The sequence below is a fragment of the Phascolarctos cinereus genome, unplaced genomic scaffold (assembly GCF_003287225.1).
Source record: "Phascolarctos cinereus isolate Bilbo 61053 unplaced genomic scaffold, phaCin_HiC Scaffold_9;HRSCAF=440, whole genome shotgun sequence".
Lineage (NCBI taxonomy): Eukaryota > Metazoa > Chordata > Mammalia > Diprotodontia > Phascolarctidae > Phascolarctos > Phascolarctos cinereus.
This window is the reverse complement of record NW_027556402.1, coordinates 193,817,802-193,831,484: the sequence shown is the minus strand read 5'-3', so window position 1 is coordinate 193,831,484 and position 13,683 is coordinate 193,817,802. Positions and strand designations below refer to the sequence as shown.

At 39.1% G+C, this 13,683-nt stretch overlaps 1 protein-coding gene and 1 pseudogene across 3 annotated transcripts in view; both read left to right on the top strand.

The window, feature by feature from the left end:
- ACOX3 (acyl-CoA oxidase 3, pristanoyl) overlaps nt 1–6,751 on the top strand; it is a 79,541-nt gene extending 72,790 nt beyond the window's left edge. For all 3 annotated transcript variants that reach the window (XM_020992145.2, XM_020992146.2, XM_020992148.1), the window contains 3 exons: nt 403–470; nt 3,315–3,401; nt 5,464–6,751. In XM_020992145.2, coding sequence (XP_020847804.1) covers nt 403–470; nt 3,315–3,401; nt 5,464–5,583 — 275 coding nt within the window. In that variant the 3' untranslated portion in view covers nt 5,584–6,751. The remainder of the gene's footprint in view (nt 1–402; nt 471–3,314; nt 3,402–5,463) is intronic.
- A 70-nt stretch (nt 6,752–6,821) lies between these two features.
- Nucleotides 6,822–12,604, top strand: LOC144455397 (uncharacterized; annotated as a pseudogene).
- The last annotated feature ends 1,079 nt before the right edge of the window (nt 12,605–13,683 follow it).

Below are 13,683 nucleotides of genomic sequence, written 5' to 3'. Positions count from 1 at the left end.
TACATCCCTAATAGGGTTTTTGTGAGGTTCAAATGCTGTACCAGATATGAAAACATAAAGCAGTATAAAAATAGAAGAGATTATTGATATGATTTCTAATAAAACAAAGACAAATAAAAGACAAGTTAAGTTACGGGAAGAATGAAGCTACTGGGCCAGGCCAATAACATTCTGCAGAATAAATAGTACTTTTTGTGGGCCTGATAGTTTAGAAAACTATTTTCAAGGTCACACGAATATTTTAAAACTACCCTCTTAATTTAGAACCGAGGACAGTTTCTAAAATGTAATCCATTCTTATCTGTGTTACTCTCTCTCTCTCTCTCTCTCTCTCTATATATATATATATATATGTATGTATGTATGTATGTATGTATGTATATGTGCTCTATGTACTTGCAGGTGGATATTTTTCTGGTGAACAAGCAGGTAAAATGATAAAGGATGCTATTTTGGACCTGTGTGCAAAGGTGAGTCCAAGTAACTTATAATGCTGAGTATTAATGTCATTATGTAGTAAATTTCAGTCAAATGGAACCCTCAATTCACCAGAACTTTGGACATATTTAACTTTTATGGGAAATTGACAACAAAACTACACAAAAGAATCTTAAATCAGTGGTTGAGTCACAGAACTGATGTTCGTGGAATATTCATACAATTGTAGAACATTAGGCCCTTAGAACAAGGCTGAGAGCCCTTAGAAGGGTACTTAGAACAAAGAATCTCAGAATGGGAAGGGTCCTTAGAACATTAGCTACTAGAGCTCGAAAGGGACCTTTGACATCATCTAGCGCGACCTTCCTCATTTACAGATGAGGGAACTGAGGCCCAGAGAGGTACATGGATGCACCTTGGGTCATTCAGTGTGGTTAGTGACACATCTAAGGCAGTACCTAAGTCTCCCAGGTCCTCAGCAGGTACTTTTCGGGAGATCATGAGGGAGTTGAGACTATTTTCAGACCAAACTCTTTCATCCTCTGCATGAAATATCATAGGACGGTGGGCTTGGAAGAGATTTTAAGACTGTAGCCCAACGTTCTCTTGTATAGGAGAGAATTAAGACTTAGAGAAAAGAGGTTACTCAGCCATGGGGACACAGCAGTTTCATAGCAAAGATGCAATTTTAATTCAGGTGTCCTGATTCTGTCTTCAGTGTTCTTATTACGATAAGAAGCTTTGCCCCCCTTCTACAGTCATGCTTAATTTATTACCCTTTTGATGATATACTCTCAGGCAGTGCAATTTATTTAGTTCTCAAAATTAAGTTGTTTTCACTGTACTTTATACTGAGGCAGAAAAAATGTATTAATTTAATTAATGTATTAATTTAATTGATGTATTAATAAAAGAAATTAAATAAATAAAATAAAAATAAAATAAAGATTTTGAACATAGTTTTGAAACAAGGGTCTCAATTAGCCTCAAAATTCAATTAACCAAAGTATCCAATTTCCAGAACAAATTTTTACTCTATTATCATTTTATAGTGATGAGTAAAAATGAAAATAAATAGCTACCAACACTTTTTTTTGGGGGGGTGAGGTGCTTGGGGTTAAGTGACTTGCCCAGGGTCACACAGCTAGTGAGTATTATATATCTGAGGTCGGATTTGAACTCAGGTCCTTCTGACTCCAGGGCTGGTGCTCTATCCACCGTGCCACCTACCTGTCCCCCACCACTTAATTTAATGCCATTTTAAAAGTTCTTTGGCAAGACATCCCACAAGTTTTTCATTCCTTTAAGGTACTTATCATGAAAATAAAGAGTGATTTCTTCATGTTCAGTTTATGCCTGGGTCCTAGACATGAATAAATATGTATATACTACTCATGACTGTAAAGAATATGCCATTTGGCCAAATATAGATTTTACTTCTTTCTCAAATTGTTAAAAAAAAAAAGTTAGTGTAGCCTATACTTAGTAAGAAAATGTCTATGAAAAAATCTCTGAATTGAAGAAAAAGTCGAAACACAATTTTTATAATAAACATACAATTTTATATGTCTTATGAAATTACTTTTTGGTTAATGCTCATGTTTTTGTTTTCCTTAAAAAGATTTCATTTTAGAATCCTAGACAGTATTTGAGATAACCTTACATCCCAATTTATACCCTATAGTGTTTTGTTTACATAAAAATTAAAATAGGAAGAAATTTTTAACTTTTCATGTTATATACTTGAGAATAACTCTTTAAAAAGAAATATGTAGGCAAGGCAAATACAATTTTGAGCTTTCTATTGGGATTTTTTTAAGCTCTTTTGTATTGATATTTAATTAATTAATTCCCTTATGAATTAGGCCATGGTCTTGGATTCTGTTTTTACGTGGACCAGTGAGCTTTATTATATTTCATAGCCTTAGGCTGTTCCTCTAACTCCCAACTTCCTATCTTGAAAACTTGTGCTCTTGTAAGTGATAAAGGAGACAAGACAACGTGCTGTGTGTGACTCAGTGAAAAATCCATCCCCACTGCTAGAAAAACAGATGAGAGGAAGCTCAGTTGCATCTCTTTATAATGAAAAAGACAATATTTATTTGCTATTTTTAGTCTAAGTGTGTCTGTCCATCAAAAATAAAATGTAAACTTCTTAAATCTTAGTATAAAAGTAAACAATGTGAATATCTAATTTTATTCCATTTATTACATTATGCATTACGTAATTTGTTGAATCTTTTGAATTATTATGTACTAACTTGGCAGTTAAAATCTAGAGCTAAAAATTTATTCATAACCCCACTTTTTCTATTAGAGCAATTCATTTTAATCGTATAATAAAATATTTTTAAATAATGTTTTTGCATTTAAAGGGAATTCCTATATATAGGTTTTATTTGTCATCTTGAGTAATAGTGTACATAATGACTGAGTAATAAAACATTACTGAGGATCATGGGACATTTCTTTTTATTACTTTACCAGTTGGTCATAAACATCCTCTCTTGCATTTTTCTTGATGTATTTTTTCTAACTGAAACAGAAAGTGACCTGGCAAAATAAGGGCTACTAGAGAGACAAGGCTAGGAAGACAGTTTTTAAAAAATTAATGAGTTGCAAAGAAATCATTTTTATGAGTGTACCTGGCCTAAATGAAGCTAACTAAAGGACATCATGGTAAAAATATTAAAATGCAAGCTAAAGGAATCTGTTATCCAGGCCAATAAAAAGATAATGTGTTAGTAATAGATCTGTCTGTGACTGCTTCGGTTGCTGGTGGGTTGTGGCAACAACTGTGCTGCTGCTCTTGGGCTCCCTGGTAACCATAGAGACCCCAAGGAGCTGCCAAGTTTATGAGCTTTGTTTTCAAACAGCTGAAAGATGATGCAGTTGCCCTGGTAGATGTCATCGCTCCTCCGGACTTCATTCTGAACTCACCAATTGGCAGGGCCGATGGCGAGGTAAAGAGGAAATCTTTCTTTGTTTTGGAAAAATAACTTATGGAAATAGGAGGATGAGGAAATTGGGAACCTTCGAGGCTGGCCACAGCTGTTCTCCAAGAGAGTGTAAGGGATGCTATCTGCATCAGTGGAGGGAATGTTCACACTGATGAAGTCATGGGTGGTTGAAGTCTTGTGCCCATGCGAGGCTGTTCTTGGTGTCCTCCAGGATCCCTTGCAGCCCTTAAGTCCTACAATTCCAAGCAGAGATAACAAAAACATGACCTAACAACCAGTGACCAAATCATTACTGGATGTGGTTTAAAAAAAAACAAACCTGGTGAAATTAATGATTTAACCATGTGCTCTTGGGTGAGGAGTTCATATTGAATACAAATCCAGCTATATTTGATTTTGCAGAGGATCATTAAATCAAGGGTAATGCTTCAAATTGTGAAGTAAAATATTGAGTTTGTAACATGTCAAGAAAGTGAAAGACTAAGCCCATGTCTATAAGGAAATGAAAAATAAAGAAAATTGGTGAGGGAGAGAATACCTCGAGGAGAGGCTGATGAATACATATTTAGGGGGAAAGAACCTTAGATGTTATTGAAGGTAGATAACAGGTAGGGGCCTGCATATGAGTAGTAGTTTCTCATAAGCAAAAGTTGTCTAGACCAGCCACATGCCTAACATGCTATTTAAATTGATCTTTTCTGGCTCATTTTAAAAAAAAAGAAGTTTCGTTTAGAAAGTTTATTAGTAGCAAATCAAGTAACTCTTGCAATGTTTAAGTCTCAGTTTTCCCTGAAAGCTTTTTTTACATGTCAAACTAGACTGATTGACAGCTGACCCTTGGGAATGATGTGGAATGAATAAAATCCAGATAAAAGACCCAGTGTAGATCCATCCTCTCCTTGGGTCTTAGTTCCTTCAGTTGTAAAATGTGGCTTTTGGAATGACCTCTCAGGTTCCTTCCAGCTCTAGTCTCTGAGCCTGTGATTCTGAGAAGAATGTAGTGAAGCCAAGCCTGAGTTTGTAACCCTGCTGTCTTACCTGGCCCATGCTGTGTAGAGAAAACATGCATGACATAAGAACCATAAAATTAGGTTTAGATGAAGGATGCCTTTCTCCAGTGGACATAACTGGGATCTGATGATACCTATACTTTTTACTGATAAAATTAATGTGTCGAACATCCATGAGAGTCTGTATGAAGAGGGGCTGCTGAAACAGACTCTCAAAATCACACATTCTCCATGCTGGAAGGGACCGCACAGGCCATCTAGTCCAACTTATAAATAACAAGAATACCTTCTGCAGTGTCCCCAGCAAATAGTTATCCAGACTTTGTGCAAAAACCTGGAAAGTGGCCCATTCCACTTTGGAGTAGTTGTAATTATTAGGAAGTTTTTCCCTGACACCAAACCTAAATATGTTTCTCTGCAATTTCTACCCATTGCTACTAGTTCTGTCCTATGGAACCATACAGTACAAACTGAATCCCTCTCTCACATGGTACCCCTTCAGATACTTGAAGACAACTAACATATACCCCCCTTAAGTCTTTGCTTGTTGAGGTCAAGCTTGATTCGCACATGGCATCATCTCAGGTCTTGTCATCCTGGTTGTGTTCTGGCTGACCACTCTTCTCCTTATCAGTATCCTGTACCCCAAACTGAATGTAGTATTTCAGATATGTCCCACGCAGGGTAGTATACAGTGGAATTTATTACCTCCCTTTTCTGAACATTATGATGAAGATCACATTATTTTGGGGGGCTGACATCATACTGTTGCCATCTTAAGCTTGTGGTCTACTAAAATCCCCAGATCTTTTTTCTAATACAATGTTACACCTTTTCTATCTTATATTTGTTGTTGTCTTCATATGCCATATTTTGTAATTTCATTTCAATCTTTGTTTTTACTAAGGCCAAAGATTTTTTATTAATAACATTTAAAAATTCTCTTAATAAACTGTTAGTGCCCAATTTTGCATGCTTTCAACAAAAAATTGAGTTGGGAGGTGGGAGTTACTTATACATTCAACCATCTAAACAATGTGTTTCTGTTTTTGCAGTTGTATAAAAACCTCTGGACCACTGTCCTTCAGGGAAGCAAAGTCCTAGAGAGGGCATCATGGTGGATGGAATTTTCTACCTATAAACCCATCATAGGAAGTTTGAAATCAAAACTTTAAGTCCAGCATAAATGCCAAGGCACCATTTAGACATTTATCCTTGAGCATCTGCATCATTTCTACCTACAAAGATCCTGGACACAGAGGGCTATCACTCTGGCATCCTGTTTGATTACTTCCAGAAGACTTTGAACGGTACCACCATTTTCTGGAACAGCACATCTACTCTTACCAATCAATTCCAGATGTAGAAGCATCAATCTTGTTTAATGGTATTTGCTTCCCTTGCATGGTCAAGGGATAACATATAATTCACCGTTATAATTCTCATGCTTATCATGATTTGCTATATAAAATGAAGAGAAGGTAAAGTATATCAACCTTGATGATGGAATAGACTATTTAGATAATTTGAACTTCATATCTCCATTTTCATATTTGAATCTCTTGAGCATAGTCACTCATTAAGTGCCTTTTTTGTGAAATTTATTGTACTAATTGCTAAGGAAGATAACAAATATAAAGAAGACAAAGTCTTTCAAGGGGCTTATAGTCTAATAGAATCTGATAAAATATTTATATAGATAAATACAATTCATATTAGAATATGGTACAGATAAAGGAAGAATTCAAAATGTTAGGAAATAAAATTAAGAAGACGTCACTTCCAGGCAGGGGAAATCAATGAAGACTTAATGGAGGAGGAAGCATTTGAAGAATATAAATGGGTGGAGGTAGCAAAGGAGGACATTCCATGTAAGCAAAGACTTGGAAGGTGGAAAGCATGGGGTATGTGCCTTGCCCAGAGCTGGCGCTCAGCAAACATTCATTCCTTGTCTGGGGATTCTACGCCATGGATTTCTTGAATTGATCTGCAAATGTCTGTTTCTCTAAGGACTTCATTGTGCCATTTGATATCTGCTCTAAATCCAGATTAGCTTCCTTTACATAATCATTGCAATTCAATTTCCTTAATCTGGACTAAATGAAGGAACACGAAGTCTGAATTATGGATTTGGGGGAGCATTGTGGTTTCATGTCTTTTAAGCATTTAACTGGAACTAAGCACTGAGAAAGTGTTGTTAAGAAGAAAGAAGAAATGTAGACCTCAGTTGCTAGATCATTGCTAATTTGAGACATTCATTATATCCATTTGTTCTCTTTGATGTTACACCTGTTCCTCCTCTTCCTCGGGTGAAATAAATCTACTACAATTTTGTTTATAGTATTCATTTGCTTAGTAACCTGTTTTCCATAAGTAACACAAGGGTAATTTCAGGCCAGGTTCATTTTCTATAAATCCTGAATTTTATTATTTTTTTTAATTTTTAATTAATTATTTATTTACTTTGGCTAGGCAGTAGGGTTAAGTGACTTGCCCAGGGTCACACAGCTAGTAAGTGTTCTGTGTTTGAGGTCGGATTTGAACTCAGGTCCTCCTGAATCCAGGGCTGGTGCTCTATCCACTGCACCACCTAGCTGCCCCTATAACTCCTGAATTTAATAGAATTGGAATGATTGGAGTCCAACTGTACATAATTCTAATTAAATCTGATCAAAATTGAACAATGATAAAGCAAGTTTAAAATGTTAATTAGATAACACTTTTTTTTTAGTTCCTGCAGCTTTATTCATTCTTGTATTTATTTGAGGCATTTCTTGGACATCATTGTATCTGCAATAAATAGTGTTGATTAGGTTCCTAGCTAAAAACTAGGGTCCTTCCTGGATACAGGTTAGACTCAGTCTTCTATTCAAGTGGGAGTTGCAATTTATGTTCCTTTTTAACTTGGTTTTTTAAAGTATGCTTTTTCAAAATCCCATAGATTTTAGATGGAGAGTGTTAGATTACAAATCATCTAGTCCACTCTCATAATTGTATAGAAGAGGAAACTGAAGCCTGGAGGGTACAAAGGAGTAGAGCTGGGACTTAGCGCTTAGGACTGCTTGGTGAACAAAGCACGCTCATTTCATTTTTAAGCGCTTTGAAAATCAGTCTCCTACTTTTAGCAAAATTACAAACCATTCCCAAGACTAGATTTCTCTGACCTAATAAGACTGAAGAATATCCAGTGAAAGGCAAGCAGGATAGTGAGAGGGCTCAAAACCATGCTGGGATACATTGAAGGAACTAGGGATGTCGAGCCTATTAAGTCCATTTTCTCACTTGGGTCAATATTTTTTAAATGAGCATCTGACATAACGTCATTATCGTCATGGGGTGGAGGGTACAAGCACTATCCTCACAGCCACCTAGGCTCACATCCTAGGTGTCAGCTTGAATCCTCTGACTCATGCCCTTTCCCCCATATTAGTCATCAGTTCCTATCTGCTCTCATAAGACCTCTCTTTTAGACCCCCTTCTCTCCTCTGACACTGCCACCATCCTAATGCAGGGCCTCACCATGGCACACCTGGACTATGGAAATAGACTTCTGATTGGTATCCCTGTCTCAAATCTCTCTCCACTCAGCTGTCAAAAACTTTGGTGACTCCCTATCACCTCCAGGATCAAACATAAAATCCTCTCTTTGGCTTTTAAAGCCCTTCATTACCTGGTCCTTTTCTACCTTTCCAGTCTTCTTATACTTTACACCTCCTCATGTACTCTACGATTAAGTGATCCTGGCCTCTTTGCTGTTCTTTAAACAAGATTGTTTGTTTCCCATGCCTAGAACGCTGCACATTAGCCCTTAATATTTTTAAATTTCAATTTGTTGAATTGCCACTGAAGACTGATCACAGTGTCCTTATCATTATTCTGGCTGCCAGTCATGGAATCTTACACCTCATGACCTCAGAAGAGTCACAATTTCAGGTGACCAGAAGGCAATGGAAAGATGCATGGTGGGTGTTTGGCTGCACATCTCACCCAAAGTGACTTACATGTAAGGAGTGACATAAAGGATACTATCTAGTCTATGTAAAGAAAGGAAGGAAAGACTGGTCATGTAGCAAGTGTGTTTGTGCGTGTATGATGTGTGTGTGTGTGTGTGTGTGTGTGTGTGTATGGAGCTTAGCAGGTGTTAAGGATGCAGTTATTGGAGATCCTCTGACATATACTCATCACTGCCCAAGACCTTTGGGGCAAATTGCTCATGAAGAGCTTATAGTATAGTCTACTGCACAAGACTTTCCCCAGGGACACACATACAACCAAGGAAATGTAACGTAATCATACAGAGAAACCACCAAGGTTCTAGCAGACTATACTGCTTCACCCACAATAGGGTGTCACTCTGGCCTTTTCGTTTTCTCCCTGACAGCTCAGCTCTGCAGTCTCAGGACCAATCTAGTAACACCATCCTAGCCACCTGGTGATATTAAGCTTGTATAAGCTGGCTACAGGCAGCCTCAGAGGGAAATAGAGATTGGTGCTCTCATCAGGAGGATTGGCAGTAGCTACTGCCTTCCTGATTATGGTAACACCATTGAAACAGTGGTTCGTGTTCACACATCCCATTCCTTCCTGGTCTCTCAAATAAACACATCCACATTCTAGGTTTTTTTCTCCCCTTTGTGAAAAAAATAAGCACTAGTATAGTCTTATAAGGGCAGGATTCTTAAGGGATAAAAACAGGACTTGAGAATTATTGTTCAATTTATTCTCCATGTGGTTTTGTTTGAAGTTCTGTGCAATCATTTTGCTAGGATTCTTGTCAGTTTTTAAGATCTCTCTGAATTTCGTATCTCCTCATTAATAAGCTTATGCAAACAAAATGAATGCTTAGAAATATGTTCCTTTATTATGATCCTGAGGGGAAGTTTGTGGGTTTGGATTTTTCAAGAACACATTAACCACAGGTCGGACAAGTGAGCTGGACTAGATGAATGAAGTTGGAATTAATTCAACAATGAATTATAAAACTCCTTAATAGGCAGAAGCTCCTATGTTTGGAACTTTAAATACAAAGATGTGAAATGCGTGACACCATTTCTTATCTTTGTGGAGTTTGTAATATACCTAGAGATGTGTGTAAATAAGTTGTGTGTGTAGAATCAGGTAGTAACAGCTGAGTGGTGCAGTAGATAGAGTGATGGGCCTGAAAGACCTGAGTTCAAATGTGGCCTCAGACACTTCCTAGTTGTGTGATCCTGGGCAAGTCACTTAACCCCATTTGCCTTAGTTTCTCATCTATAAAATGAGCTGGAGAAGGAAATGGCAAACCACTCCAGTATCCAAGAAAACCCCAAATGGAATCACGAAGAGTCAGACACAACGGAAACAGGGAGGTCCAGGGATTTATGGATGATTACCAGTTCTGGAGAGCATTAGCAATCTTTGGTAAATGAGTCTTGAGATATAAGGGAATAATTAGTAATCTATTCTGAGGTCAATCAGTCAATCGATAAATAAACATTAAGCACCAACTATGTGCCAGGCACTGTGCTAAGAACTGGGTTTACAAAAAAGGCAAACCAATGGTCCCTGTGTGGAGGAAGGTCCCAGTCTCATGGAGGTCAAAGCCAGACGTCCACAAAAGCTGCAAGAGAAGGGAGGAGGGCACAAGCTACATCCGGGAGCAGAGAGCATAAAGCCAGCTTAGGACCAGGGCCGGGGGAAGGAGAGATATCTCATCTGGAGTGAGATGGGAAAAACACCTTGATCAAGGCGAGTTTGTTTGTTGGAGACTAACTGTTTCAAGGAAGGGATCATCTCAAGAAAGCATCTCTTAGTAAGAGTAGTCTGCTAGTAATCGTGATAGAAGATATCGTCCTGTTTGATCCATATAACAACACTCTGAGGTAGCACACAATACAATGAATTATCCCCACTTTATAGATGAGGAAACTGAAGGTCAAAGAGGTTCAAGTCACCTAACTTGATCTGGTGGACTTCCAGCTGTTTGGTGCCAGGGAAATGATAAGATGGTGGTACTGTCAACAGGAAAAGAAAAATTCACAAGAAATATTTATGGCAGCTCTTTTTGTGGTGTGGCAAAAAATTTGAAATTGATAGGAATGCCCATCAATCAGGGAATGGCTAAACAAGCTATAGTATATGGATGTAATGGAATACTATTGCTCAGTAAGAAATGATGAGCAGGAGGATTTCAGAAAAACCTGGAAAGATATATTAACTGATGCATAGTGAAGTGAGCAGAACCAGGAGAACACTGTACACAGTAACAGCAATATTGTGCAATGACCAACTTTGATAGACTTGGCTGTTTTCAGCAGTATGGTGATCCAAGACAGTTACAAAGACTCATGATGGAAAATGCTATCCACATCCAGAGAATGACCTGATGGACTCTGAATGCAGATTGAAGCATGCTATCTTCACTTTCTTGTGTGTGTGTGTGTGTGTGTGTGTGTGTGTGTGTGTGTGTGTGTGTTTCTTTTGGACTGTTTCTTCTTTCACAACATGACTAATACGGAAATATGTTTTGTATGATTGCACATATATAACCTACATCAAATTGCTTATCATTTTAGGAAGAGGGAAGGAGAGGGAGGGAGAAAAATTTGGAACTCAAAATTTTGCAAAAATGAATGTTAAAAATTGCCTTTACATACAATTGGAAAAATGAAATACTATTTAAAAAGAAGAAAAAGAAAAGAGTTACGAGGAGGCCCATGTGACCAAATCATGATAATTTATATTTATTTACAAAGGGCTTTCCAATTTCAAAACATTTAGATGCTTTACCTAATTTTGTTTTTCTTACAAAACCGCATGAGGTGGGTCATGTGAGCTATTTGAGGATCAAAAGGCTTGCAGCTACAAGTGTCTTAGAGGTCATCTAATCATCTCACTTTTCGGATAGGGAAACAGGCCCAGATAGGATAGAGAAATTGCCCGTGGTCCCACAGTGAGTGACTTAGGATTCAAGCTCAGGGCCCCTTACCTCCTTCTCTGACTCTTCACCCTTTCCTTTTTCTTCCCTTCCCTCCCCTCCTTTCCCCTTTCCCGTCACTTCCCCCCTCCCCCATCCCCATCCTTCCTTCCATCCTTCTTCTTCCCTTCCCTAGCCTAGACCATGCCGTGGTGGAGACGGACAAGGAGGCCACGGAGCCCGCCAAGGCAGACGTCATGGGGCTGTACCAGGACATGTTCTCCACAATGGCCACGTACCTAACAGGCGAGCTGACAGCCACCAGTGAAGATTATAAACTTCTGGAAAATATGAACAAACTGACTAGCTTGAAGTATCTAGAAATGAAAGATGTTGCAGTAAACCTAAGTGGAAACCTAAAGGACTTAAACCAGAGATATGCGGCCCTTCAGCCTTGTCTGGATCAGATCACTTTAAGTGAGGAGCAAGTAGCAGCTCTGGAGCAGCAGCTTAAGCGTTGGATGGGTGTTCAAAGAAACTAGAAGCAGAGTACGAGAGGTTAGGGAGGCGATGAAAGGATTCTTGAGCACAAAGACTTTAACTACAAGAATGTTTCGTAAGAGCTGAAATAAGTGGGATGGAACTCATCACTATGCTCCAGTTCCTACAAGGAAGTGGTGCTGCTGATCCAAGGAGAATCCCAGCCCCCACCCCCGGTTGGATGTGTAACTTTGGCCACCCCTTGGTGTTTCCTAAACCTGTAGCCCCCTGGAACCTCTCATCTTATCTTGTGCTTCGTTGTGTGCCCTGGACCAAGGCTCAGAAATCAGGATCAACCCCGTCTGGAGCAGACACAGAGGAGAGGCCCTCCTCTCCCCTAGGGCTCCACCTTGGACTTTGTTATGAATGTGCCCCACCCTCACCCCCTTCATAACCTGTTCTTCAACTTAAATAATAAATACTGACTTATGAAGATTCAAGCCCAGGTCTTCCTCACTCCACGTGCAAAGTCTTATCACCTGGGCCACCTAGCTAACCCTATTTCCCCCACATTTGTATTCCCCACATTACAGGGTACATGGCGAATATTCAGTAAATGCTGCTTCTTTTTTTTTTTTCCTTTAGGCAATTGGGGTTAAGTGACTTGCCCAAGGCCACACAGCTAGTAAGTGTCAAGTGTTTGGTCTGAGGCCGAATTTGAACTCAGGTCCTCCTGACTTCAGGGCCGATGCTCTATCCACTGTGCCACCTAGCTGCCCCTCAGTAAACGCTTCTTAAATAAATAAGTGAATGAAAATCTATGATCTCTTTGACTTGAGAAATATATGAGTATTGCTATCCTGTGGGCAGTCCTGTCAGTATCAGGAAGCTCGTATTTTTATGAGGGTGGTGATAATAGCTGACATTGCTGTTATTCCTTGAGGTTCACAAAGCACTTTCCATATTTGATCCCCATTGGCCTAGAATGTAGAGTGTGTGAAGGGGAATAATTAGAGACAAGACAAAAGGGGCAGTGAGCCTTTCTGACTTTCCAAAGGCTTTCTGCCCAATAGCTCCATCAATATGTACGTTTTAATGCGCTTCACTGGATTAGTAATCTCTTCATGCCAGGGTGATTATCCCCATTTTGCAGATGAGGAAGCTGAGACCCACAGAAAGGAAGTGATGTGTCCTACAGCTTATAAGCATTGGAGCCAAGACACAATCCATGTCTTTGACTCATTTCACTAAAGCACTCAATTTGGATGCGAAGAATTGGTGTTCCCCCCCAAAAAAAACCACCGAGGAAATGTATGATCAGAAAAGTAGGCAAGGAATAACAATAGCTAACACTTCCCAACTAATCTCCTAGCACCCAGAGTACATGAAAAGACACAGGGGAAAGTCTCTAGCTCAGTGGCCTGATCCTCTGGTTGATGAGATGTGAGTTTTGGTTCTAAAATATGGAGCAGAAAATTAGTTTCTGCCACCTATTTCTGCTCCTACATTTGCCAGGAAAGGTCTCTCCAAATGCATGATTATCTGTGCCATGCAAAGGGAAAGGAGGTGAGCTATAGACAAGACTTCCCAAGATTTATGTAAGGCCATTCTGGACAGCTGGTGGAAACTGGGGATGGGGGTGCTGTAGGTGCCCAAGTCTGGGTCCAGCTTGGAGAGATGTGACAGCTTCCAAGGTACTCTCCAAGCTCTCTTATCTTCGGTACAAAACAAGTCTTACTTCTGATGTATGTTAGGAATGTTTTCTTATCCGGGGGAGTTCTAAGCAGTTGATTGGTGGGGGAAGCCAGGAGTTATCTGTTCAATGCTTTGGGATTTTTGAACATTGTCACTGATTGAGGGGGATGAGTAGCATAGAGTGGGATCTGGAGTCCCACATCCT